Source organism: Cherax quadricarinatus, chromosome 49 (genome assembly GCF_038502225.1).
Source record: "Cherax quadricarinatus isolate ZL_2023a chromosome 49, ASM3850222v1, whole genome shotgun sequence".
In the NCBI taxonomy this organism is placed as follows: Eukaryota; Metazoa; Arthropoda; class Malacostraca; order Decapoda; family Parastacidae; genus Cherax; species Cherax quadricarinatus.
In genome coordinates this window covers 17,518,046-17,544,696 of record NC_091340.1, presented here as the reverse complement: position 1 = coordinate 17,544,696, position 26,651 = coordinate 17,518,046, and the positions used below count along the sequence as shown (strand labels likewise).

General features: G+C 41.8%; 1 protein-coding gene across 3 annotated transcripts in view; it reads left to right on the top strand.

The window, feature by feature from the left end:
- pps (protein partner of snf) overlaps positions 1 to 26,651 on the top strand; it is a 593,176-nt gene that overhangs the window by 249,870 nt on the left and 316,655 nt on the right. For all 3 annotated transcript variants that reach the window (XM_070095224.1, XM_070095226.1, XM_070095225.1), the window contains one exon: positions 12,084 to 12,225. In XM_070095224.1, the coding sequence (XP_069951325.1) occupies positions 12,084 to 12,225 (142 nt within the window). The remainder of the gene's footprint in view (positions 1 to 12,083; positions 12,226 to 26,651) is intronic.

Sequence of the window (26,651 nt, the reverse complement as noted above, 5' to 3'; positions counted from 1 at the left end):
AATTCTCTGCATTATATTCACACCACACATTGCCCTCAGACATGACATCTCCACTGCCTCCAGCCTTCTCCTCGCTGCAACATTCATCACCCATGCTTCACACCCATACAGGAGCGTTGGTAAAACTATACTCTCATACATTCCCCTCTTTGCTTCCAAGGACAAGTTCTTTGTCTCCACAGACTCCTAAGTGCACCGCTCACCCTTTTCCCCTCATCAATTCTATGATTCACCTCATCTTTCATAGACCCATCCGCTGACACGTCCACTCCCAAATATCTGAATACATTCACCTCCTCCATACTCTCTCCCTCCAATCTGATATCCAATCTTTCATCACCTAATCTTTTTGTTATCCTCATAACCAGGGCCAGATTAAGAAGTCTCCGGGCCCTAGGCTATTCAGATTGGCGGGGCCCCTTTGAGTTACGGGTAAGCGAAGCGACCCCTTCCCACTTGGGGGTGGGGGGGGTCGGTGTGAGCCTGTTTAACCCTTTGAGGGTCCGTCCCGTAGATCTACGGCTTTACGTTCAGGGTCCAAACCGTAGATCTACGTCATGAGCTCAGCTCACTCTGATAAACTGTGAGTGGTACATTTGGGCCTAGATATGAGAGAATACATCTATGTGGTATGTGTGCACCACATAAAACAGATCCTGCAGCACGCTGTGTATAGTGAGAGAAAAAAACTGAAATCATGATTTTTCGATTAAAACAGCAACTTTGCAGTGTTTTTTCGTATGTTTTTTATAGTTCTATTTGTGATTTCTTGGTCTCATTTGATAGAATGGAAGACATATTACAGAAATAGAGATGATTTTGATTGGTTTTAGCACGCACTGGAAATAGCTTGAAACTGAGCTCAAAGTAGCAGAAATGTTAAATTTTTGCCGATATTCAAGAGTAAACAAACGACCTCACACGTCTAATACACGCCAGCTGGTGGGTCTAATATGCATTCACAAATATGGTGATGATATTTATACAATTATTACAGTATTGCATAACAGTAAATCTTCTATTTTTTGGTGTGAATAAAAATTCATTATGTGAATAAAAAATCAAAATGGAATTTATTTGTAAAGCCTCAAAACATAACTAATGAACAGACGAAATGTTAGTTTAGTTCCAGGAATACCTACATTGTTTATTCTGGACCCTATTTTGAAATTGGAATATTTTGAACTTTGTGTTAAATTGGCCAAATTAACAATTTCCGATCACTTTAATTTGTAGTTGAAACAGTTGACTTGGCGATTTCTTGTGCTCAATCGATAGAATAGAAGTAATACTAGTGAAATAGCTAAGAATTTGGTTGACTGGAATAATGTAATTGGCCTAAAATGGGAGTCAAAGTCGGCAAAATCGCCGATTTGTAAATATCGCTGACACATCAAAATTCGCGAGAGCATAATTTCGTCAATTTTCCATCAAATTTCGTACTTTTTGTTTTATTACCTTCACAAAAAGATTCTCTACCATTTCATAAGAAAAAATAAAAATTATTTTTTTGAAAATTCTTGGACACTGGGGCACGCACCACTTCAGATTTGGGCCTTGGACCCTGAAGGGGTTAAGGTCTAATTAAATACATTCTGGCTATTTAGATTAAATTTAATAGGGAAAGTACATCAAGACAACCAAAACCATTTACCAACAGCCATTATAACTATCTTGTTAAATCATGCATTTTAAAGAGAATAAACTCAAGACAGCATAGTATTACTAGATTAGGCTATTAAAGTAGTGACATCATGTACCTATTATATTCAGCATAACCACTACAGCACTATTATTCCCTTTATAAATCACTGACCATTATTGTTATCATTGCATCATGCATAAGACTATCAAATCATATAAACTCAAGAAAGTAAAGAATTGTTTATATTCACAGGCACTTCTTAAATAAACTTTTTTCTGGATTTCATATTGGCAAAATCATCAATTATATTATGAAAATCAATATTTCTTGTTAGATCAGACTCAGTGGTCAACAAGGCTAGGTTACACAATTTGTCTTGGCTCATAAACCATACCCCGGCCGAGATTGAACCCGCGGTCAGAGAGTCTCAAAACTCCAGACCTTCGCGTTAGCCACTAGACCAGCTAGCCACAATAAGATTCGTCCAACTAGGTATATTTCTACACCATAGGAAGGTTAGCACAGGCACCACTGTGACCACAAATGCAAGTTGTAATTTACAGACGAATCTCCAGCTAGCGTGGCCGTGACGAACTCTAGCTCAAGTCCCCTCACTGCCGTCAACATGACTGACGAAATCGTAATGACACGATTGCAAACAAACCATACCCCGGCCGGGACTGAACCCACGGTCAGAGAGTCTCAAAACTCCAGACCGCCGCGTTAGCCACTAGACCAGCTAGCCACAATAAGATTCGTCCAACTAGGTATATTTCTACACCATAGGAAGGTTAGCACAGGCACCACTGTGACCACAAATGCAAGTTTTTACAGACAAATCTCCAGCTAGCATGGCCGTGACGAACTCTAGCTCAAGTCCCCTCACTGCCGTCAACATGACTCATGAAATCGTAATGACACGATTGCAAACAAACCATACCCCTGCCGGGATTGAACCCGCGGTCAGAGAGTCTCAAAACTCCAGACCGTCGCGTTAGCCACTAGACCAGCTAGCCACAATAAGATTCGTCTGTAAAAACTTGCATTTGTGGTCACAGTGGTGCCTGTGCTAACCTTCCTATGGTGTAGAAATATACCTAGTTGGACGAATCTTATTGTGGCTAGCTGGTCTAGTGGCTAACGCAACGGTCTGGAGTTATGAGACTCTCTGACCGCGGGTTCAATCCCGGCCGGGGTATGGTTTGTTTGCAATCGTGTCATTACGATGTCGTGAGTCATGTTGACGGCAGTGAGGGGACTTGAGCTAGAGTTCGTCACGGCCACGCTAGCTGGAGATTCGTCTGTAAAAACTTACATTTGTGGTCACAGTGGTGCCTATGCTAACCTTCCTATGGTGTAGAAATATACCTAGTTGGACGAATCTTATTGTGGCTAGCTGGTCTAGTGGCTAACGCGACGGTCTGGAGTTTTGAGACTCTCTGACCGCGGGTTCAATCCCGGCTGGGGTATGGTTTGTTTGCAATCATGTCATTACGATTTCGTGAGTCATGTTGACGGCAGTGAGGGGACTTGAGCTAGAGTTTGTCACGGCCACGCTAGCAGGAGATTCTTCTGTAAAAACTTGCATTTGTGGTCACAGTGGTGCCTGTGCTAACCTTCCTATGGTGTAGAAATACAGTGGACCCCCGCATACCGTTGGCATCACATAACGTTTAATCCCCATACCGCTCGCTTTTATCGCAAAAATTTTGCCTCGCATACCGCTCAAATACCCGCTCACCGCTGTTCGTCCGAGACGCGTCCAATGTGCGCCCTTAGCCAGCCTCACATGTGCCGCCGATGGCATTGTTTACCAGCCAGCCTCCGCGGTAACATCCAAGCATACAATCGGAACATTTCGTATTATTACAGTGTTTTTGGTGATTTTATCTGGAAAATAAGTGACCATGGGCCCCAAGAAAGCTTCTAGTGCCAACCCTACAGCAATAAGGGTGAGAATTACTATAGAGATGAAGAAAAAGATCATTGATAAGTATGAAAGTGGAGTGCGTGTCTCCGAGCTGGCCAGGTTGTATAATAAACCCCAATCAACCATCGCTACTATTGGTGGTACAGCTGCTGCTGCTGCTGTACCACTGTCAGCTGCTGCTGCTGCTGCACTGTCAGCTGCTGCTGCTGCTGCTGCTGCTGCTGCTGTAGCACCGTTGTTGGTGTGGCTTATTGAGAATACCAAGAAACAATTAACCCCAGAGGATTTGCCACCCAGGATAACCCAAAAAAGTCAGTGTCATCGAAGACTGTCTAACTTATTTCCATTGGGGTCCTTAATCTTGTCTCCCAGGATGCAACCCACACCAGTCGACTAACACCCAGGTGAACAGGGAAAAATGCCTGGAACTAGTGCTCATATTGGTGAATTTAAAGCCAGCAAAGGTTGGTTTGAGAGATTTAAGAATCGTAGTGGCATACACAGTGTGATAAGGCCTGTTCTGGAAGAAAATGCCAAACAGGACCTACAGTACTCAGGAGGAAAAGGCACTCCCAGGACACAGTGTCTCATCAGTCATTGCTGCATCTTCAATAAAGGTAAGTGTCATTTATTCTTCATTTAGTAGAGTAGTACATGCACAATATATATTGTGCATGTACTACTCTACTATTGTGCATGTATCCTTCTCTTTGTGTGTAGGAAAATGTATATTTCATGTGGTAAAAATTTTTTTTTTCATACTTTTGGGTGTCTTGCACGGATTAATTTGATTTCCATTATTTCTTATGGGGAAAATTCATTCGCATACCGATCATTTCGCATAACAATGAGCCCTCTTGCACGAATTAAAATCGCTATGCGGGGGTCCACTGTATACCTAGTTGGACGAATCTTATTGTGGCTAGCTGGTCTAGTGGCTAACGCGACGGTCTGGAGTTTTGAGACTCTCTGACCGTGGGTTCAATCCCGGCCGGGGTATGGTTTGTTTGCAATTGTGTCATTATGATTTCGTGAGTCATGTCTTGGCTCATTGTTGAACGGAGCTGGTTTTTCACTCTTTTCAAAACAGAAAAATGAACGTTCTCCTTCACAGTTAGTAGCTGGAAGTGTTAGGTAACGACGATGCAATTATTATTAATTTTTTAATTATTTAATTTTTTTTTCTGTCAATTGGGGAGATATTGCCCTTGTAGCCCCCTTTCCTCTGGCTGCGCATCTAAAAATTCAAAACGTTACCAGAAAGGAGTCATATACAGAACTTTTACCATAGATTAGGTTAGTGATTTGGGCTACGAATATTTTACTAATTCATCCTCCTTGATCTCCAATTTATTTAAACAGAAATCATACTGAGTCCAAGAACAATGCACAATGGTATTTATATTATCATTTTCATAACTAAACTAATCATTATGTTTTGCATGATATATGGCCTACCACCATAGATACCTGGAGTTACCTGGAGAGAGTTCCGGGGGTCAACGCCCCCGCGGCCCGGTCTGTGACCAGGCCTCCTTAGGTCAGTGTCCCAGGATGCGACCCACACCAGTCGACTAACACCCAGGTACCCATTTTACTGATGGGGAACATAGACAACAGGTGGAAAGAAACACGTCCAATGTTTCTACTCTGGCTGGGAATCGAACCCAGGCCCTCACCGTGTGAAGCGAGAGCGTTAACCACCAGGCCACCAGAGAATTAAAGAATGCAGAGACAATTTTCAGTTTCACCCAACCAACGATTTTCTGATGTGGCTTATGTGTTTCTGGGGAAATATGTAGTAAATTAATTGATGTTCTACATCACTTCCGTTGCAACTTGAAAACTAAGCATTTGCGACGGAAGTGATGTAGAACATCAATCAATTGAGATCTGTTATTGAAATGATAGACTTAAAGACAGGACAAAGTGCTTTTCAAACCTACAAATGGAAGTCAGTTTGCGTTTTTAGGTTTTTCTTTATAGTATTTTTTTACCAAAAATGCGTCTTTACTGGTCTATGCGTCTTTACTGGTCAAGTAACCCTGTCAGGTACCTCCCTTAACATTTAGAGGTGAAAACAAACATTTATCCATACACATCAATGTCTATCAACAACACTTCAGTTAATTTGCCACAGTACAAGTCTAGATAACGTGTAATTACTACAGAAAATTGGAGAGGAATCTCCCATACTCACCCATTAGCGGGAAAACACAACTGTTCTGATGTAAACAAAGGCGTGTTGATTGTTGCCATCTATGGTTAGGTTTATTTATTTTTATTTTATTTTATTTTATTTCATTATTTATTTTTGTTTTGATTAATTTTTAAAAATCAATTTTACTCTCCAAACACTTGAACTTTTTAGGTAGGGACCCCTTTGCACTTGCACCATGTGCGCAGTTTTGGATGAGCCCCTGAACCCCTTGGACCACGGGGCCCCCAAATGCGCGGGGCCCTAGGCAAATGCCTAGTTTGCCTATGCGGTAATCCGGCCCTGCTCATAACCTTACTCTTTCCTGTATTCACTTTCAATTTTCTTCTTTTACACACCCTACCAAATTCATCCACCAACCTCTGCAACTTCTCTTCAGAATCACCCAAGAGCACAGTGTCATCAGCAAAGAGCAACTGTGACAACTCCCACTTTATGTGTGATTCTTTATCTTTTAACTCCACACCTCTTGCTAAGACCCTCGCATTTACTTCTCTTACAACCCCATCTATAAATATATTGAACAACCACAGTGACATCACACATCCTTGTCTAAGGCCTACTTTTACTGGGAAATTATCTCCCTCTTTCCTACACACTCTAACTTGAGCCTCACTATCCTTGTAAAAACTCTTCACTGCTTTCAGTAACCTACCTCCTATACCATACACCTGCAACATCTGCCACATTGCCCCCCTATCCACCCTGTCATACACCTTTTCCAAATCCATAAATGCCACAAAAACCTCTTTAGCCTTATCTAAATACTGTTCACTTATATGTTTCACTGTAAACACCTGCTCCACACACCCCCTACCTTTCCTAAAGCCTCCTTGTTCATCTGCTATCCTATTCCCCGTCTTACTCTTAATTCTTTCAATAACAACTCTACCATACACTTTACCAGGTATACTCTTATACCCTTATAATTTTTGCATTCTCTTTTGTCCCCTTTGCCTTTATACAAAGGAACTATGTATGTTCTCTGCCAATCCCTAGGTACATTACCTTCTTCTATACATTTAACCCTTTGAGTGTCGACAGGCCCTCTCCGAAACTCGTTCTCAGGGTCGGCCAAATTTAAAAAAAAAAAAAATTATTTTCTCTTATGAAAAGATAGAGAATCTTTTCCCGATCATAAAGACACCAAAAGTTTGAAATTTGATAGAAAACTTACGGAATTATGCTCTCGCAAAGTTAGCGGTCTCGGCGATGTTTACGCATCGGCGATTTTGCCCACTTTGAGCCCCATTTTTGGCCAATTTCACTGTACTAGTCGACAAAAAACATGAATATTTCGCTAGAACTCCATTTTTTCTATCGAATGGATGCAAGAAACCACTCATTTATGAAATTCAACTATCCAGTACAGTGGTCAGAATTTAGCAATTTTGCCAATTTCACACAAATTTCAAAAGATGCCAATTTCGGAATAGGGTCCAGAATAAACAAGAAAGACATTCCTGGCACTAAAATGACATTTCCTCTAGTCATTAGTCATGTCTCAAGTCCCCTCTTATATTCTTTTGCTTTCCACTTTGAATTTTTATTTTCACAAAAAATATAAGATTTACTGTTATGCAGACTACTGCATTAGTGTAAAAAATGGTATAAATATTATTGGTGCGCTTGTGAAAGAATATTAGACTCACCAGTTGACGTGTATTGCACGCTTGGCACGATTTGTTTACTTTTGAAGTTTGGTAAAAATCGAACATTTCTGCTACTTTGAGCTCAATTTCAAGGCACCTTTCTTTGTAAAACCAGTCAAAATCATCTCAATTTCTGTAATATGTCTTCCATTCTATAAAATGAGACCAAGAAAACTAGAATACAACAATAAATACCATACGAAAATACACTGCAAAGTCGCTGATTTATTAAAAAAAAATGGTCAAAGTTTTTTTTTTCTCATTATGCACTGTGTGCTGCAGGATTTTTTTTAGACTGTGCACACTGACCACATAGACCCATTCTTTCATATGAAGGCCTACCAGCTTTCTCCCACTAGATTTGAGGCCGCTAGAATTTATGAGTACTAGTACGTCAAAAACCCCTACGCGTAAAACGTACTAGTACGACGAAAACCCTCAAAGGGTTAATAAATAATAGCACCAACCACTCCAAAACTATATCCCCACCTGCTTTTAACATTTCTATCTTTATCCCATCAATCCCAGCTGCCTTACCCCCCTTTCATTCTACCTACTGCCTCACGAACTTCCCCCACACTCACAACTGGCTCTTCCTCACTCCTACAAGATGTTATTCCTCCTTGCCTTATACACGAAATCACAGCTGCCCTATCTTCAACATTTAACAATTCCTCAAAATATTCCCTCTATCTTCCCAATACCTCTAACTCTCCATTTAATAACTCTCCTCTCCTGTTTTTAACTGACAAATCCATTTGTTCTCTAGGCTTCCTTAACTTATTAATCTCACTCCAAAACTTTTTCTTATTTTCTACAAAATTTGTTGATAACATCTCACCCACTCTCTCATTTGCTCTCTTTTTACATTGTTTCACCACTCTCTTAACCACTTTCTTATGGGGAAATTAATTTGGCTAACGATGAGCTCTCAGGAACGGATTAATATCGTTAGGCAAGGGTCCACTGTATTATAGAACAATAATAAAAAAAATGTATTGTTGATTTGTGTAAACAAGTTTTGTAAACAATATAATGATAATGTTTGTGCAGTTATTGTGTTGCATACAATGAGTGTATATATGTACATTGCACTTTACTTTGGTCTCACAGGCCACATAAGTTACTTGAAAAATGAAGTATTGGAAAATACAAGAAACCTTTGAATGGGAGTAAAAATAATTTTACCAGGTGAGCAGCATTCACCGCTGTTGCCATACACAGCTCATTTTCTGCCAACTTTATGCCTCTGTCTCGGTAAGTACTGATCGCAAAAAAAAAAATTTTTTTTTTTTGGTCTTAAAACAATTGGCAAATTAATCTTAATATTTTGGTAAGAATTTTTTTTTTTTTTTTTTTTTTTTTTTTTTTTTTTTTAAATATTTTGGGACTCAGGATTTGGGGTCGCAACAGTCAAAGAATTAATGTTGATGAAGAAATGGAGGTAATGATTTCATGCACTAGACAGGAAGGTATAACATTTTGTAGGAGGGAAGAAGAGCTGGATATGAGTGTAGAGAAAATGTGTGAAGCAGAGAGAAGAATGAAAGGGGCTGGGATAGGTGGGATCAAAGACAGAAATGTTAAAAGCAGTTGAGGATATACTTTTGGAGTGGTTGGTCCATTTGTTTAACATGCTAAAGTGTAATAAGTTCACTATTTTGACATGGGGATCAACAACATCAAATCACCTAAAACCCCTAATAACCCAGCAAAAGGCAGCAGTAAGAATGATGATGAATTCCCACTCCCGCCAGCATACTCCACCAATTTTCAAAAGTTTGAATCTGCTCACCACTAAGAACATCCATACTTATTCATGTGCCTACTACATACACAGAACAATACACGCAAACATAAACCCTCCACTCAAACTTCTCCTCACCAACCTAAACAGGACACATGACCACAACACAAGACACAGATCTCTTTTTGATATACTTCGTGTCCATATCACACTGTGTAAAAACTCTATGCACATAAAGGGCCCCAAAATATGGGATTCAATACCAGAAGTTATTAAAGTAACCCAGTTTGTAAATCAATTTAAGACTCTTCTCAAAAGCCACTTAATCACCCTATACTAAATGCTAAATACTCAGTACACACTTACTCACCTCTGTACTCCCACATCATATCTGAAATGATCACTTTGAACCTTTTATCCATTGTTGACAGGAATATAATTGAATCATTGTTTTCACAAAAAGCATTTTCGAATATAAATATATCTTCGTTTTATACAAATTTTGATTCATTTTTAATTAATATTCTACTGTACAACTATGAAATAATTACTATCCTTAGTGTTAAGTAGACTGTAAGCCAATAATGTTAAGTTGGCCCATAATGCCTAGGCATAATAGAGGCTCTCTTTGCATTGCAACCCACTATTGTAAATACAAAATCTCAATGTACTGTTTGCAAAGACATTAAATAAATAAATAAATATGCATGAAAGTAACGTAGGGTATAAGAATTATAGGTCTGGTGCAGTGCTCCTTCCTTCTTAAGTGGATGTGATTTGAACCTTAACTTAGGCCAGTAGCTTACGCCAGTAGGTGACTTTGACATGCCTAGCTTGGATCAGTAGGCCTGGTGTAGTGCTCCTTCTTTCTTATGTTCTTATAAGCCTGTTGAGTATAGTGGATAAAGTGTATGATAGTTATTATTGGAAGATTAAGGGTAAGACAGAAAAAATGATTGAAGAGGAACAAGGAGTTTTTAGGAAGGGTAGGGGATGTGTAGACCAAGTGTTTATATTGGAACATAAGTGAACAATACTTAGTTAAAGGTTAGAAACTTTTTGTTGAATTTTTATGGATTTAGAAAAGGCATATTATATGGTGAATAGGGAGCATTGTGGCAGATGTTGCAAATGTATGGAATAAGTGGTAAGTTACTAAACCTAGTGAATAGGTTTTGTGTGTTACAAAATCGTCATAATACAGTTGCAAACAAATCACAATGGTTGAGGCTTGAAGCCATGGAAGGTGAGTGCTAAAATTCCCATGCCAGTTCACTAACTACTGGGCCAGCTGGCCATAATAAAATTCATCCAACTAGGTATATTTTTATACACCATAGGGAAGTTGGCATGGGCCCCACTGTGACCACAGAGGAATCGTACAACTGCATGGCTGTGGAGTGCTCTAGCTCCAGTCCCTTCAAATTTATCATTGTGACTCACAAAATTATAATAACACGATTGCAAACAAATCATGGTCATGATGTCAGTTTTGAAGGGACTTAAGCTAGAGTACAGCCATGTTGGTTTAGTATTTGTGGCCACAGTAGTGCCCATGCTAACCTCCCTATAGTGTATAGAAATATACCTAGATTGCTAAATCCTATTGGAGTCATTTGACCCAGTGGTTAGCACATTGGCCTGTGAATTTCAGGACTCGCCTGACATGGGTTTGAACCCCACCTGTTAGGTGATTTGAGATTTTATATGGATAGTGAAGCTCATGTAAGGGTATATAGGAGAGGGGGGGGAGAGGATTATTTTCTCGTAACAGTAGGCTGGTCAGGCTGGTTTCAGGGAAAACGGCAGGCCAGACTTGATTCCTGGAGATGGGAAGTACAGTGCCAGCACTCTGAAGGAGGGGTGTTAATGATGCAGTTTTATAACTGTAGTGTAAGCATGCCTCTGGGCAAGACAGTGATGGAGTGAATGATGATGGAAGCTTTTCTTTTTCGGGCCACCCTGCCTTGGTGGGAAACGGCTGATGTGTCAATACAAAGAAAAAAAAATAGTAGGCCTTAGCGAGGGATGCGATATCACCATAGTTGTTTAACATATAAAAGTGAGCATTAAGATGTTAGAAAGAGATGTGGGATTAAAAAATAATAAATTTGATACAAGGTGGAAGTTGTCACCTTTCCTTTTTTTGCTGATGACATGGTTCTTTTGGGAGATTTTGAAAAGAAGTTGCAAAAGTTGGCGGGAAGGTGTGTAAAAGAAGGAAATTAAAAGTGAACATTGTCAAGAGCAACATGATGAGTGTAACAAATTCTAGGCAATGAAAATTTCTGTATCTTATTGGAGGGAAGGAGTACAGAAGAAGTAAATGTGGTTGGAAGTGTGAGAGTGGACTTGTCAGTAGATGGTTCTTTGAAAGATGAGGCAAAACATAGAATTGACAAAGAAAAAAGGTGGGTGGTGTATTGAGTCACATGTGGAGACAAAGAACTTTACCCAAGGAGGCAAAAAGGGGAAATGTTCCAGAACATAATACCAACCAAGGGGGTTAAGGAGGTTTTGAGTGTTAGGGGCTTGGACATTCATTAGGTTTGTGTGAGTGCATTATACAGGAGTGAAAACAAGTAATTTTTGTGGTTTGATGTGCTGTTGGAGTGTAAGCATGGATTCATGAAAATCAGTTAACTGGACTTGACTTTTAGGGGGTGAGAGTATAGTGCGTGCACTTTGAAGGAGAGGTCAGGGATGTTGCAGGTCAGAGGGCCATCTGAGCTCTGATGTCAGCATACTTCCAACAAGAAAGTGATTGAATGAGTGATGGTGAAAGTGCTTTTTTTTTCATGCCACTGTGCCTTAGTGACAGATGGCTGGTATGTTTAAAAAAAATATTTCTCCAGTTTATTTATACAAAATTTTTGCATAAACCATGCCAGGTGGAGAAGCCCCAACACTTGGTCAGCTTAAGGAGTGGCTGAAGGATCACCCTGACTTTGCAGCACTTCAGCCAGGGATGATGGGAACATCTGGACCTGTGATCAGTACAAATATTCAGCATTCAACTACAAATTTTTATGGGTAAGAAATTTTAAGATTTATGTCTGCTAAATATAAAATCAACTAAGAGTTTCTCGGAGAGTATTAAAAAATTTTCTTTGTTATAGAGTAAAATTTATTTCCTTACCTACATTACCTTAGACCAGTAGTTCCCAAACTTTTTCAGGTTACTGCCCCCTTGGCTCCCAGGCCACATCCCTAGCTAGCACGCCTTTTCCCCCACACACACATACAAACACACCACTTTCTTGGTATATTAGGTTTACTGCAAATTCAAAGTAACAACTAATCTAACACTATAAACAAGCATATAGAAACAAAGAGGGAAATGTATGAGAATATAGTTACACCAATGCTCTTGTATGAGTGTGAAGCATGGGTGGTGAGTGTTGCAACAAGGAGAAGGCTGGACGCAGTGATGTCATGTCTGAGGGCAGTGTGTGTAGTGTGAATATAATGCAGAGAATCCGTAATTTGGAAATTAGGAGGAGGTGCAGGATTAGGAGAGGGCTGAGGAGGGGTTATTGAAGTGGTTCGGACATATAGAGAGGTTGGAGCAAAATAGAATGACTTCGAGAGTATAAATCTGTAGTGGAGGGATGGCGGGGTAGGGGTCAGCCTAGGAAAGGTTGGTGGGAGAGGGTAAAGGAGATTTTGTGTGCTAGGGGCTTGGACTTCCAGCAAGCATGCGTGAGGATGGTAGATAGGAGCGAATGGAGACAGATGGTTTTTAGGACTTGATGTGCTGTTGGAGTGTGAGCAAGGTAACATGAAGGGATTCAGGGAAATCGAGAGGCTGGGCTTGAGTCCTGAAGATGGGAAGTACAGTGCCTGCACTCTGAAGGAGGGATGTTAATGTTGCAGTTTTATAACTGTAGTGTAAATGCACCTCTGGTAAGACAGTGATGGAGTGAATGATGAAAGTTTTTCTTTTTCGCGCCACCCTGTCGTGGTGGGAGATGGCCAGTGTGTTCATAAATAAAAAATAATTTATTTCTCAAATAAAAGCTAGCATGAAGACAAATGGTTTTGGGGACCTGATGAGCTGTTGGAGTGTGAGCAAGGTAATATTTTGTGAAGGTATTCAAGGAAACTGGTTAACCTGACTTGTGTCCTGGAGGTGGTAAGTACAATGCCTGCACTTTAACCCTTAACCCTTTCAGGGTCCACAGGCCCTCTCAGAGACTTGTTCTTAGGGTCCCCCAAATTTCAAAAAAAAAAAAAAATATTTTTCTTATGAAAAGGTAGAGAATCTTTTCCCAATCATAATGACACCAAAAGTATGAAATTTGATGGAAAACTTACGGAATTATGCTCTCGTGAAGTTAGCGGTCTCGACGATGTTTACACATCGGCGATTTTGCCCACTTTGAGCCCTATTTTCAGCCAATTCCAATGAACCAGTCAACAAAAATCATAACTATTTCGCTAGAACTCCATTTTTTTCTATCGAATGAGTACAAGAAACCACCAGTTTACCGATTTCAACTATCCAATACAGTGGTCAGAATTTAGCAATTTTACCAATTTCACACAAATTTCAAAAGATGCCAATTTCCAAATAGGGTCCAGAATAAACAAGAAAGACATTCATGGCACTAAGATAACATTTCCTCTGTTCATTAGTCACATCCCCAGCCCCCCTCTTACATTTTTTTTTTGCTTTCCACTTCAAATTTTTATTCTCACAAAAAAAATAAGATTTACTGTTATGCAGACTACTGCATTAGTATAGAAATGGTATAAATAATATCAGCACACTTGTGAAAGAATATTGGACTCACCAGTTGACGTGTATTGGACGCTTAGCATGATTTGTTTACTTTTGAACTTTGGTAACAATCAAACATTTCTGCTACTTTGAGCTCAATTTCAAGGTACTTTTCATTGTAAAACCAGTCAAAATCATCTCAATTTCAGTAATATGTCTTCCATTCTATACAATGAAACCAGGAAAACTAGAATACAGTGGACCCCCGCATACCGATTTTAATCCATGCAAGAGGGCTCATTGGTATGCGAAATAATCGGTATGCGAATGAATTTTCCCCATAAGAAATAATGGAAATCAAATTAATCCGTGCAAGACACCCAAAAGTATGAAAAAAAAATTTTTACCACGTGAAATATACATTTTCCTACACACAAAGAGAAGGATACATGCACAATAGTAGAGTAGTACATGCACAATATATATTGTGCATGTACTAGTCTACTAAATGAAGAATAAATGACACTTACCTTTATTGAAGATGCAGCAATGACTGATGAGACACTGTGTCCTGGGAGTGCCTTTTCCTCCTGAGTACTGTAGGTCCTGTTTGGTATTTTCTTCCAGAACAGGCCTTATCACACTGTGTATGTCACTATGATTCTTAAATCTCTCAAACCTTTGCTGGCTTTAAATTCACCAATATGAGCACTAGTTCCAGGCATTTTTCCCTGTTCACCTGGGTGTTAGTCGACTGGTGTGGGTTGCATCCTGGGAGACAAGATTAAGGACCCCAATGGAAATAAGTTAGACAGTCTTCGATGACACTGACTTTTTTGGGTTATCCTGGGTGGCAAATCCTCTGGGGTTAATTGTTTCTTGGTATATTCTCAATAAGCCACACCAACAACAGTGCTACAGCAGCAGCAGACGATGCTACAGCAGCAGCAGACGATGCTACAGCAGCAGCAGACGATGCTACAGCAGCAGCAGCAGCAGACGATGCTACAGCAGCAGCAGCAGCTGACAGTGCTACAGCAGCAGCAGACGATGCTACAGCAGCAGCAGACGATGCTACAGCAGCAGCAGCAGCAGACGATGCTACAGCAGCAGCAGCAGCTGACAGTGCTACAGCAGCAGCAGACGATGCTACAGCAGCAGCAGACGATGCTACAGCAGCAGCAGCAGCAGACGATGCTACAGCAGCAGCAGACGATGCTACAGCAGCAGCAGCAGCTGTACCACCAATAGTAGCGATGGTTGATTGGGGTTTATTATACAACCTGGCCAGCTCGGAGACACGCACTCCACTTTCATACTTATCAATGATCTTTTTCTTCATCTCTATAGTAATTCTCACCCTTATTGCTGTAGGGTTGGCACTAGAAGCTTTCTTGGGGCCCATGGTCACTTATTTTCCAGATAAAATCACCAAAAACACTGTAATAATACGAAATGTTACGATTGTATGCTTGGATGCTACCGCGGAGGCTGGCTGGTAAACAATGCCACCGGCGGAACATGTGAGGCTGGCTAAGGCGCACATTGGATGCGTCTCGGACAAACAGCGGTGAGCGGGTTTTTAAGCGGTATGCGAGGCAAAATTTTAGCGATAAAATGTATCGGTATGCGGATTAAACGTTATGTGATGCCAACGGTATGCGGGGGTCCACTGTACAACAATAAATACATACGAAAATACAGTGGTCCCTCGTTTTTCGTAATTAATCCGTTCCTGGAGCCGTTACTTTAAACGAAATTTACGATTTACAAATCAGTTTTCCCCATAAAAAATAATGTAAATACAATTAATCCGTTTCTGACTCCCAGAAGTATTAAAACAAAAAAAAATTTAACATGAAATATACATGTAGTACATAAACAATACAATGGGAAATGATGAATGAAACATTAACAGCATAACACTTACCTTTATTGGAGATTCTTCTTAGTGTATGGGAGACTGGAGGAGGAGAGAGAGTGGATTGTTTATAGTTTGGAAGGGAAATCCCCTTCCATCAACACCTCAGGTACCATTTGCTTTTCTGGGGTTGCTTCTCTTCTCTGTTTCTTAATGCCACTAGGACCACCTTGAGAGTCACTGGAGTCCTGTCTCACAAAATAACTGTGGAGAGAGCTCTGTTTCTGGCGTCTCTTTAACACTTCCCTAAAATGGCCCAAGACTTTGTCACTGTACATGTTGCCAACCTGGCTTGCAACAACCTTGTTAGGGTGATGTTTCTCCATAAAGCTTTCCATCTTACCCCACATAGTAAAAATCTCTTTAATTTCTGAAGAAGGCACCTTCTTCCATCTCTCTTCCTCCTCCTCTGCAGCAAGATTCTGAGCTGCGATCTGTTGCTGTTCCTGCTGAAGCTCTTGCAGCTCCTCAGTGGTGAGCTCTTCATTGTGGTCTTCCACCAATTCTTCCACATCCTCCAAACTCACATCCAACCCCATGGAATTCCCCAGTGCCACAATTGATTTTACAACAGACTTAGGCTCATTAGGGTCAGTCCCAAATTCTTCAAAATCCCTCTTGTCGACACAATCTGGCCACAATTTTTTCCAGGCAGAGTTCAAAGTCCTGGTAGTCACTCCCTCCCAAGCCATACCTATAAGGGTTATGCAGTGGAGGATGCTGAAGTGTTCTCTCCAAAATTCCGTTAGGGTCAAGTGAGTGTCTGTGGTCACAGTCAAGCACCTGTGAAACATTGCTTTTGTGTAGAGTTTTTTAAAGTTTGCAATAACCTGCTGGTCCATGGGTTGGAGGAGAGGAGTGGTATTCGGGGGCAAGAACTTTACTGTGATGAACCCAAACTCCTCGAAAATTAGGTCATCCAAGTTTGGAGGATGAGCAGGTGCATTGTCCATTACTAGCAGGTACTTGAGATCTAATTTCTTTTCCAGGAGATACTCCTTCACACTAGGGCCAAACACTTCATTAAACCACTCGACGAAAATTTCCCTCGTGACCCATGCCTTACTATTAGATTTCCAAAACACACACAATTTTCTCTTCGTAACATTGTTTTTCCTGAACACACTGGGATTTTCAGAATGGTACACTAGTAATGGCTTCACTTTGAAATCCCCACTAGCATTAGCACAGAACATTAGCGTCAGCCTGTCTTTCATAGGCTTTTGTCCTGGCATTGCCTTTTTCTCTTGTGTAATGAAGGTCCTCTTTGGCATTTTCTTCCAAAAGAGGCCTGTTTCGTCACAATTGAACACTTGTTCAGGTTTCAGTCCTTCAGCCTCTATGTACTCCTGGAATTCATGCACACATTTTTCAGCCGCCTTGTGGTCCGAACTGGCAGCCTCACCATGCCTTACCACACTGTGTATGCCAGTACGGTTCTTAAATCTCTCAAACCAGCCTTTGCTGGCCTTAAATTCACTCACTTCACCACTATTTGCAGGCAATTTCTTTACCAAATCTTCATGCAACTGCCTAGCCTTTTCACAAATAAACGAAGTCATAAGAGTATCTCCTGCTGATTGTTTCTCATTTATCCACACCAATAATAACTTCTCAACCTCTTCGAGTACTGGTGATCTCATTTTTGTCAGCATAGTTACTCCCTTGGCAACAACAGCATCCTTTATTTCATTTTTCTTGGCCACTATGGAACATAAGGTTGTGTAGGGTTTCTTATACATCCTGGACAGTTCGGCCACACTTGTACCACTTTCATATTGTTCAATGATGGTTTTCTTAAATTCAATCATATTTCTCACCTTCTTTACCACAGGCTTGGCACTAGGAGCTTTCTTTGGAGCCATGGTAGCTTATTTAGTAGTTGCAAGCACTAAAATAAATGGAATATTATGAAATATTTCGCTGGAGCACGTGAGGGGACCTTCGCTCACTGGTAAACAATGCCAGACTGGCTGCCGCCCTGGCTCACGCCGTGGGTACGCGTCCCGGACGAACTACGACTCGCGAGTCAACCTATGAAAAGCGAGTCCATGTTTATACGAAAATACCTCTATGTTTGGCGAATTTTACGATTGCCGGGAACTACGAAAAGCGGGGGACCACTATGTGTGTATACAGTATATATATATATATATATATATATATATATATATATATATATATATATATATATATATATATATATATATATATATATATATATATATATATATATATATATATATATATATATATATATATATATATATATACATATATATATATATATATATATATATATATATATATATATATATATATATATATATATATATATATATATATATATATATATATATATATATATATATATAGATGTATGTATGTATGTCGTGCCGAATAGGCAGAACTTGCGATCTTGGCTTAAATAGGAACGCTCATCTTGCCATATTGGACAAGCGAAAATTTGTGTATGCAATAATTTCGCCAAAATCATTCTGAACCTTAACGAAAAAAATATAGTTCACTGTGTTTGTTTAGTATTAAATTACTGTAAACAAATCTTAAAATATATTTAGTTGGGTTAGGTTAAAATAAATTGTTCTTGTTATAATTAGGTTAGGTAAGTTTTCTAAGATTCTTTCGGAGCAAAATTAAAATTTTTTACATTAACATTAATGAAAAAAATATATCTTTGAACGTATAAGAGAAAATTTTAGAAAGGACATAATTTTAAATGAGTTCTTGCTAATTGACCAGTTTTACATATTCAGCACGACATAGTATATATATATACATAAAGAATATATACAGTGGACCCCGGTATACGATATTAATCCATTCCTGAGAGCTTATCGTATGCCAAAATTATCAGAAGGCGAATTAATTTTCCTCATTAGAAATAATAGAAATCAAATTTATCCGTGCAAGACACCCAAAAGTACTGTGAAAAAAAAAAATTTTTACCACATGAAATATTAAGTTTAATGCACACAAACTGAATAAGACATGCACAGTTTGTAGTACTCTACTAACAATAGAATACAGTGGACCCCCGCTTAACGATCACCTCCAAATGCGACCAATTATGTAAGTGTATTTATGTAAGTGCGTTTGTACGTGTATGTTTGGGGGTCTGAAATGGACTAATCTACTTCACAATATTCCTTATGGGAAAAAATTCGGTCAGTACTGGCACCTGAACATACTACTGGAATGAAAAAAGTTCGTTAACTGGGGGTCCACTGTACATGACACTTACCTTTAATGAAGATCTGGTGATGATTGATGGGATGGGAGGAGAGGAGAGTGTCGAAGTTGTTAATGTTCAGAAGGGGAATCCCCTTCCATTAGGACTGGAGGTAGCAAGTCCTTTTCTGGGGTTACTTCCCTTCTTCTTTTAATGCCACTAGGACCAGCTTGAGAGTCACTGGACCTCTGTCGCACAACAAATCTGTCCATAGAGGTCTGTACCTCCCGTTCCGTTAAGATTTGTCTAAAATGGGCCACAACATTGTCATTGTAATAGTCACCAGCTCGGTTTGAAATAGCTGTTAGGGTGATTTTCATCCTTAAAGGCTTGCAGTTCAACCCACTTCGCACTCATTTCCTTAATTTTTGAAGTAGGCACAATGGATTCCACAACTGTCATAGGCTTCTCATGGTTAGCCCCAAACCCTTCAAAATCTTTCTTAATTTCCATACTAATTCTCACCCTTTTTACCACAGGGTTGGCACTAGAAGCTTTCTTGGGGCCCATGGTGACTTATTTTGCAGAAACAAGCACCAAAAACACTGTGATAATATTGAATGCATGCTTAGATGCGAGTACACTGGCTGGCTTGTAAACACTGGCACGCACGGGACAGTTCAGGCCACACGTGGACGCGTCCCGGATGAATCGCATGTGGCGGTTTTTTTTTAACGAGTGGCAAGGCAAAATTTTTGCGTTAAAATGTATCGTATACCGGATTTAACGTATACCGACCTCTTCAAGGGGGGCTCCTTGGCGTGGTGAAGAGGCTCTTGGTCTGAGGAATTAGACCTGTTGGTCTCCTTCCTCAGACTGAGCTTAATTACCCCCCAATCCCCCCTTCCCTCTCCCATCCTCCCCTTTTTCCTTTCCTCCTCCCCACCCCTCCCTTTTGCCCTTCCTTTTTGGCATTTGGGATTTTTTCCCACAGGCACACTAGTTCCTAGGTAGGGGAAAGGGTACCTGGGTCCATCCCATTCCGTTGAGGTTCTTGGCGGTGGCGTAGTTTGCCGTGGAATCTGGATTGCCTGATGATGTCCCGATCCCTCTCCGGTATCCCGGAGGATGGCTTTGGGTGTCTTTCGGGCGACGGGTGTATCTCTGGAAGCCACCTTTCGGATTCCGGGGGTGGTGGCTAAAGGAGGTATGCTTTGTGGCGGATATCCGGCCGCCCTCTCTTTTGTCCACTGAGGTAGCTCGGCAGATATGAGGTTGCTATCCCGGATTGCTGGTTTACTGGCATGATGGGTAGGGTATGGCACGGGTTCCATGCTGCATCTGCGCTACTTGCGGTGCTGAGGTCCTCTTGGGCGCGGAGGGAGATTTCTGGCCCTTTCATTCCTCCTAGGAACTGTCCCTCCCCGGTCCCCCCTTTTTTTATTCTTTTTTTTTATTTTTATTTTCTTTAATTTCTTTTTGTTTTCTTAAAAACGAAAAGAAAGAAGTAACCTAACCATGGAGTACCTGATCCATGACCCCGCTACCCCCGGGCCCCTTATTGTTACCGCACCCTGTTCTGACCTCGCCTCGTCTTTTGCCCACTCTTTGGACATTCCTAAGGCCTCTGTGCCTCTTGCTGGTGCTGTTTCCTCACCCGCTTCAGGTACCGGGGCTTCCACTGACTCCTTCTATTTGTCTGACCTCCGCTCTTCTTTGACTATGCTTCCGGCTTCTCCCTCTACGGTGCGGCGATTTTCGAATTGCCGGCCCGTCCCACGTCGGACCGACTCTGGTCCCACTTCTAAACGTCAACGACAATCTCCTAATGATGTTACTTCATTACCTTCCCTTTCTACTCGGAAAAGACCGACACATTATGCACTCCCTCTCCACACTCAGTTTCAGACCACACAATGGACTAAATTCTTTACATTAAGACCGACTTCTTCTACTGCCTATCTTTCCGACCATAGTACATGTATTGGCAAAGCGCTCCTACGCCACGTTGGTAGAGATATTTCCTTTCATGCTCTTAAGAGTGGTACGTGCATCATCACAGTCCAGAATTCTGCCCAAGCTCATGATCTTTCTCTTCTTTCACATATCGGTACTATTCCTATCACTATCGAAAAACATCATTCCCTCAATTCTTGTAGTGGTACTGTTATTCTGCCCCATACCATAGTCCAACAGAATTTCCAGACATGTGGCACTGGCATTCTCGAACAGCTGGAACTCCAAGATCTCCCAATTCTCAAGGTAGACACTTAAGTTCTTCCTGCCCATGGGCGAAGACGATACCCTTGCAATGTGGCTCGTTTAACTTTTGACAGCCGTGAACTCCCATCCTGTTTATGTAGCAGGACATCGGTTACAAGTTCGGAAGGTGATCCCTACACCGCAACAGTGTAGGAATTGCTGGCGATTTGACCACCCAACAAAATATTGCAGATCTATAGCCGAATGCCCAGTCTGTGGTGCCGATGACCATTCTAATACGTCTTGCCGTTGAACTCCCTCTTGCCTTAATTGTCATGAGGCTCACGCTTCGTACTCTCGCCGTTGCCAAGTTTACTTAAATGAGCAGGAAATTCGTTGCCTCAAAGAGGCAGAAGGTCTCCCTTATGCTATGGTGGTTTCTCATCTCCGCCTCCAAGGGAGACTGCCCCGTGTTTCTTATTCTCATGTTTCAAAGCGTCCCCCCACTTCTGGGGTCACATCTTCTGCAGCCTCCTCTGCAGTTGCCAGTCCCATAGTCACTCCTGTATCTAATTCTTTTGCTGTCCTGGGCTCAGACGTTCCTACTTGAACTCCTCAGTCTGTCCTCACTTCTTCGTGTCCTCCCTCACAAACCCCGGTATCGACAAGACCTTGTACGACACCTCCCAATCATCCCTCTACTTCTCAGAGGCCCCAAAAAATCTCCTTTAACCCCTCCTTCCCTTCATCCACCTCCACATTTTACCTTCCTGGTCTCTGTACCTGAGTCTTCCCCTTTCACTGGCTCTGTTACAAGTGTGGAGGTTCATCCTCCTCCTCGTACTGTGCCTTCCTCCCCTGTCCCCTCCCAAGTTTCTTCCTCTTCTGCCTCCTCCCAGGTTTCTGCCTCTTCTGTCCCCTTCCACACTTCTCCAGTTCCCTCCACCCTTTCGCTCCCCCCTACCTTGGTACAGTCCATTAGAGCTCCGATCTTTACTCAAATTCCTCCTCCTTCCATCTCCAATATTGTCTCCCATACGATGTCTCTGAACTTCGAAACACTTGAAGCAATCTCTCAATATATTGCAGAGACCAAACCGTCAATGGGCACTGATCCACCCTCTGTTCCTTCTCTTTCCTCCTCTCCATCTGCGCAACTCCTTTCTTAACAATGCACCGTTCCTTCGCTACTTGAACGTTTTCCTTTGCCACCGCATGTAGGCTTTTCTAACCCCTCTAGTTCGTAGGTACCCTTACCTGCGGATTTCGGGTATCTTTATCGTTGCCAATCATGGCCTATTTACAGTGGAATATTCGCGGCCTCAGGGATAATCGGGGTGAGCTTCAGATGTTGCTCTCCCAGTTTTCCCCTGTTGGTGTTTGATTACAGGAACCAAAATTACACTCTGCCGTTATCTATCCTATCTCAGGCTATAATTTATTGTATTCTTCAGATCCTTTTCCTGATGGGACCTTTAATGAAAGTGCCCTTCTTCTATGCACTGATATTCCGTACCATCAGCTATTTGTTCGTACTTCGCTAATTTACACAGCAGCCCGTATCCACTTGCATAGGTGGTATACACACTGTTCTTTGTATCTCTCTCCTTCTCGGGCATTATCTATCCCAGATATTGCCTTTCTTGTTTCATCATTACCGCCACCACTTCTGTTACTTGGCGATTTTAATGCCCATCATTTCCTCTGGGGGGGTCTCACTGTGATTCCCATGGCATTCAGTTAGAAGCTTTTCTTGCTACCCACCCCCTCCATGTTTTAAATACAGGTACTCACACCCATTTTGATCCTCGGACTCACACTCTCTCTTGCATCGATCTCTCAGTCTGCTCTTCCTCCGCCGCATTAGACTTCACCTGGTCTGTTCTCCCAGATTTACATGACAGCGATCATTTCCCAATCATTCTTACTTCCCCTTCATATTCACCACCTCTTCGTAACCCACGCTGGCAATTTGATCAGGCAAATTGGAACCTTTACTCACAACTAACTGTTTTTAGTGAGGTTCCTTCTTCGTCCTCCATTGATGAGCTTTTACACCTCTTCTCGTCCTCCATTTTAACTGCAGCTTCTCATTCTATACCCCAAACTTCGGGCAGGCATTCTCAGAAATGCGTGCCTTGGTGGTCTCCTGCTTGTGCTCATGCAGTACATTTGAAACACGCTGCGTGGGGCAGGTACCAGTACAGTAGAAACACAGAGAGACTTCTTGATTTTAAGGAGAAGCGTGCGATCGCTTGCTGTGTCATCTGTGATGCTAAATGCACTTGCTGGCGAGATTATTTCTCCACCTTCACCTCTGCTTCCTCTATGAGTGCAGTCTGGAAAAAAAGTACGAAAACTGAGTGGTAAATATTCTCTTGACCCGGCTCCTGTTGTGCGGGTTGCCGGTGTTGATATAGCAAACCCACTAGATGTTGCCAATGAAATTGGCAATCATCTGGTCCGTATTTCTCAGGGGCTCCATCTATGCCCCTCGTTTCTTTCCTCAAAGTCTGCCAGAGAGTTAGCACCCTTGGACTTTTCTTCTCTCAGAGAAGAACAGTATAATGTGCCTTTTACACTTCAAGAACTGGAGGCAACACTCTCAGCTTGCTGATCATTGGCAGCTGGGCCCGACGACATTCATATTCGTATGCTACAACATTTACATCAGTCAGCCCTTGCAGTCCTATTATGCCTTTTCAATCTTATTTGGTAACAGGGAGTTCTTCCACAGCTGTGGAAATCTGCCATTTTTCTCCCTTTCCGCAAACTGGGTACTACGGGACATGAAGACTCCCACTATCGTCCCATTGCTCTTACCAGTGCAGTTTGCAAAGTGATGGAATGCCTGGTAAATAGACATTTAGTGTGGTATTTAGAGACACACAACAGTCTCTCCACTCGTCAATATGGCTTTCGTAAGGGCCGTTCTACAATAGACCATTTACTACACTTGGATACATATGTTCGTAATGCCTTTGCGAATAACCACTCAGTTATTGCCATATTTTTGACCTTGAGAAGGCATATGACACAACTTGGAGGTATAATATTTTGGCCCAAGCCCATTCCTTAGGCCTTCGAGGCAATCTACCATCCTTCCTTAAGAACTTTTTAACTGACAGACATTTCCGTGTCCGGGTTAATAATGTGCTCTCCCCGGACTTTATCCAAGCTGAAGGTGTCCCCCAGGGATGTGTTCTGAGCACAACACTTTTTCTCCTTGCTATAAATGATTTGGCCTCTAGTCTTCCATCCAATATTTGGTCATCACTCTATGTTGATGACTTCGCTATTGCATGTGCAGGCGCTGACTGTCACATCATTACAGTTTCTCTCCAACATGCGGTCGACCGTGTTTCCAATTGGGCCACCACACATGGGTTTAAATTTCCCAGTGCCAAAACTCACCAAATTACTTTCACTAGACACTCTGTCATCTCAGATCATCCTTTGTTCCTCTATGGCTCCCGTATCCCTGAATGTGATACAGTCAGCTTTCTAGGCCTCCTCTTTGACCGTAGGTTATCCTGGAAACCTCACATTACCTCTCTGAAGGCAACTTGTCACAGCCGGCTGAACCTTCTTAAAACCCTTGCTCATTTTTCATGGGGAGCTGATCGTCGAACTCTCCTTCGGCTACATTCCGCCCTCATTTTATCGAAACTTGATTATGGTGACCAGATCTATTCATCGGCCTCTCCTGCTACTCTCTCTAGCCTTAACCCCATTCATCACCAAGGATTACGTTTATGCCTTGGTGCTTTTCGCTCTTCCCCTGTTGAGAGCCTCTATGCAGAAGCAAACGTTCCATCCTTTTCCGATCGCCGTGATGCCCATTGTCTTCGCTACTATGTACGCTGTCATGATCTCCGCAATCCTTCCATTTATAGAATGGTCACCAATATTAGTAGACATTCTTTATTTGTTCGCCGCCCCTGTTTGCTCCGTCCTTTCTCCCTTTGCCTACATTTGCTCTTGTCTTCTCTTCAATTACCACCTCTCTATGTTCATGTAGCATCTCACTTTTCCCTACCTCCCTGGGAAGTTCCAGCTGTTCGAGTCTGTTCTTTCTCACTCCCTTGCTCGAAAGCCCAACTGTCTATGGTAGCTTCCCGCTCTCTTTTTCTTGACCACTTCCACTCTCATTCTCATGCCATTGCAGTGTACACAGATAGCTCTAAGTCTTCTAACGGCGTAGGATTCGCAGCAGTGTTTCCGGACAGCGTCATACGAGGGCATTTACTATCTTCGGCTAGTATCTTTACTGCTGAATTGTATGCCATTCTTGCAGCACTTATCCATATTGCATCTATGCCTATGTCATCATTTGTGGTTGTCTCAGACTCCCTTAGTGCTTTACAGGCATTACAGAAATTTGATACACCTCACCCCTTTGTCCTCCATATCCAACTTTGGCTACGCCGCATCTCTTCCAAGCATAAAGATATTTTTTGTTGGGTCCCTGGTCATGTTGACGTACAGAGCAATGAACAGGCAGACACTGCTGCGCGGTCAGCAGTACATAACCTACCACTTTCATATAGAGGTGTTCCATTTACGGACTATTTTGCTGCAGTAGCTACCCACCTTCACACCCGTTGGCAACAACGTTGGTCTACTCTGCTTGGTAACAAACTTCAATCTATTAAACTGAGTATAGGTTACTGGCCGTCTTCTTGTCACCAGTGTCGAGGTTGGGAGACTACTCTCTCCCGTCTTCGCATTGGCCATACTCGTCTTACTCATGGCTATCTCATGGAAAGGCGCCCTGCTCCTCTCTGTGAGAATTGTCAGGTTCCATTATCGGTTAGCCACATTCTATTAGACTGCCCACTTTATCAACGAGCACGCAGGATATACCTCCAAAGTCGTCTTCGCTCCGCTGCTCTCTCTTTACCTTCCCTCCTCGCTGATGGATCCACCTTTCATCCGGACTCTCTCATTGACTTTTTGACAACAACTGACTTATTTCACAAACCCTGATGATACCATCAGCCCTTTCTACCTCAATCTCTTGCTGCCCTCTACCCCCGCACTATCCCCTTCCCCACTGTTTTCTGTAACCTACTGATCATCCCTTCCCCCTTCTACCGCCCAATACCCTCGCTTCCTTCCCTACCCTGCAGTGCTGTATAGCCCTTGTGGCTTAGCGCTTCTTTTTTATTATAATAATAACGTATACCGATGCCATCGTATGCCGGGGGTCCACTGTGTATATATATATATATATATATATATTTTTTTTTTTTTCAACAAGTCGGTCGTCTCCCACCGAGGCAGGGTGACCCAAAAAAGAAAGAAAATCTCCAAAAAGAAAATACTTTCATCATCATTCAACACTTTCACCACACTCACACATTATCACTTCTTTTGCAGAGGTGCTCAGAATACAACAGTTTAGAAGCATATACGTATAA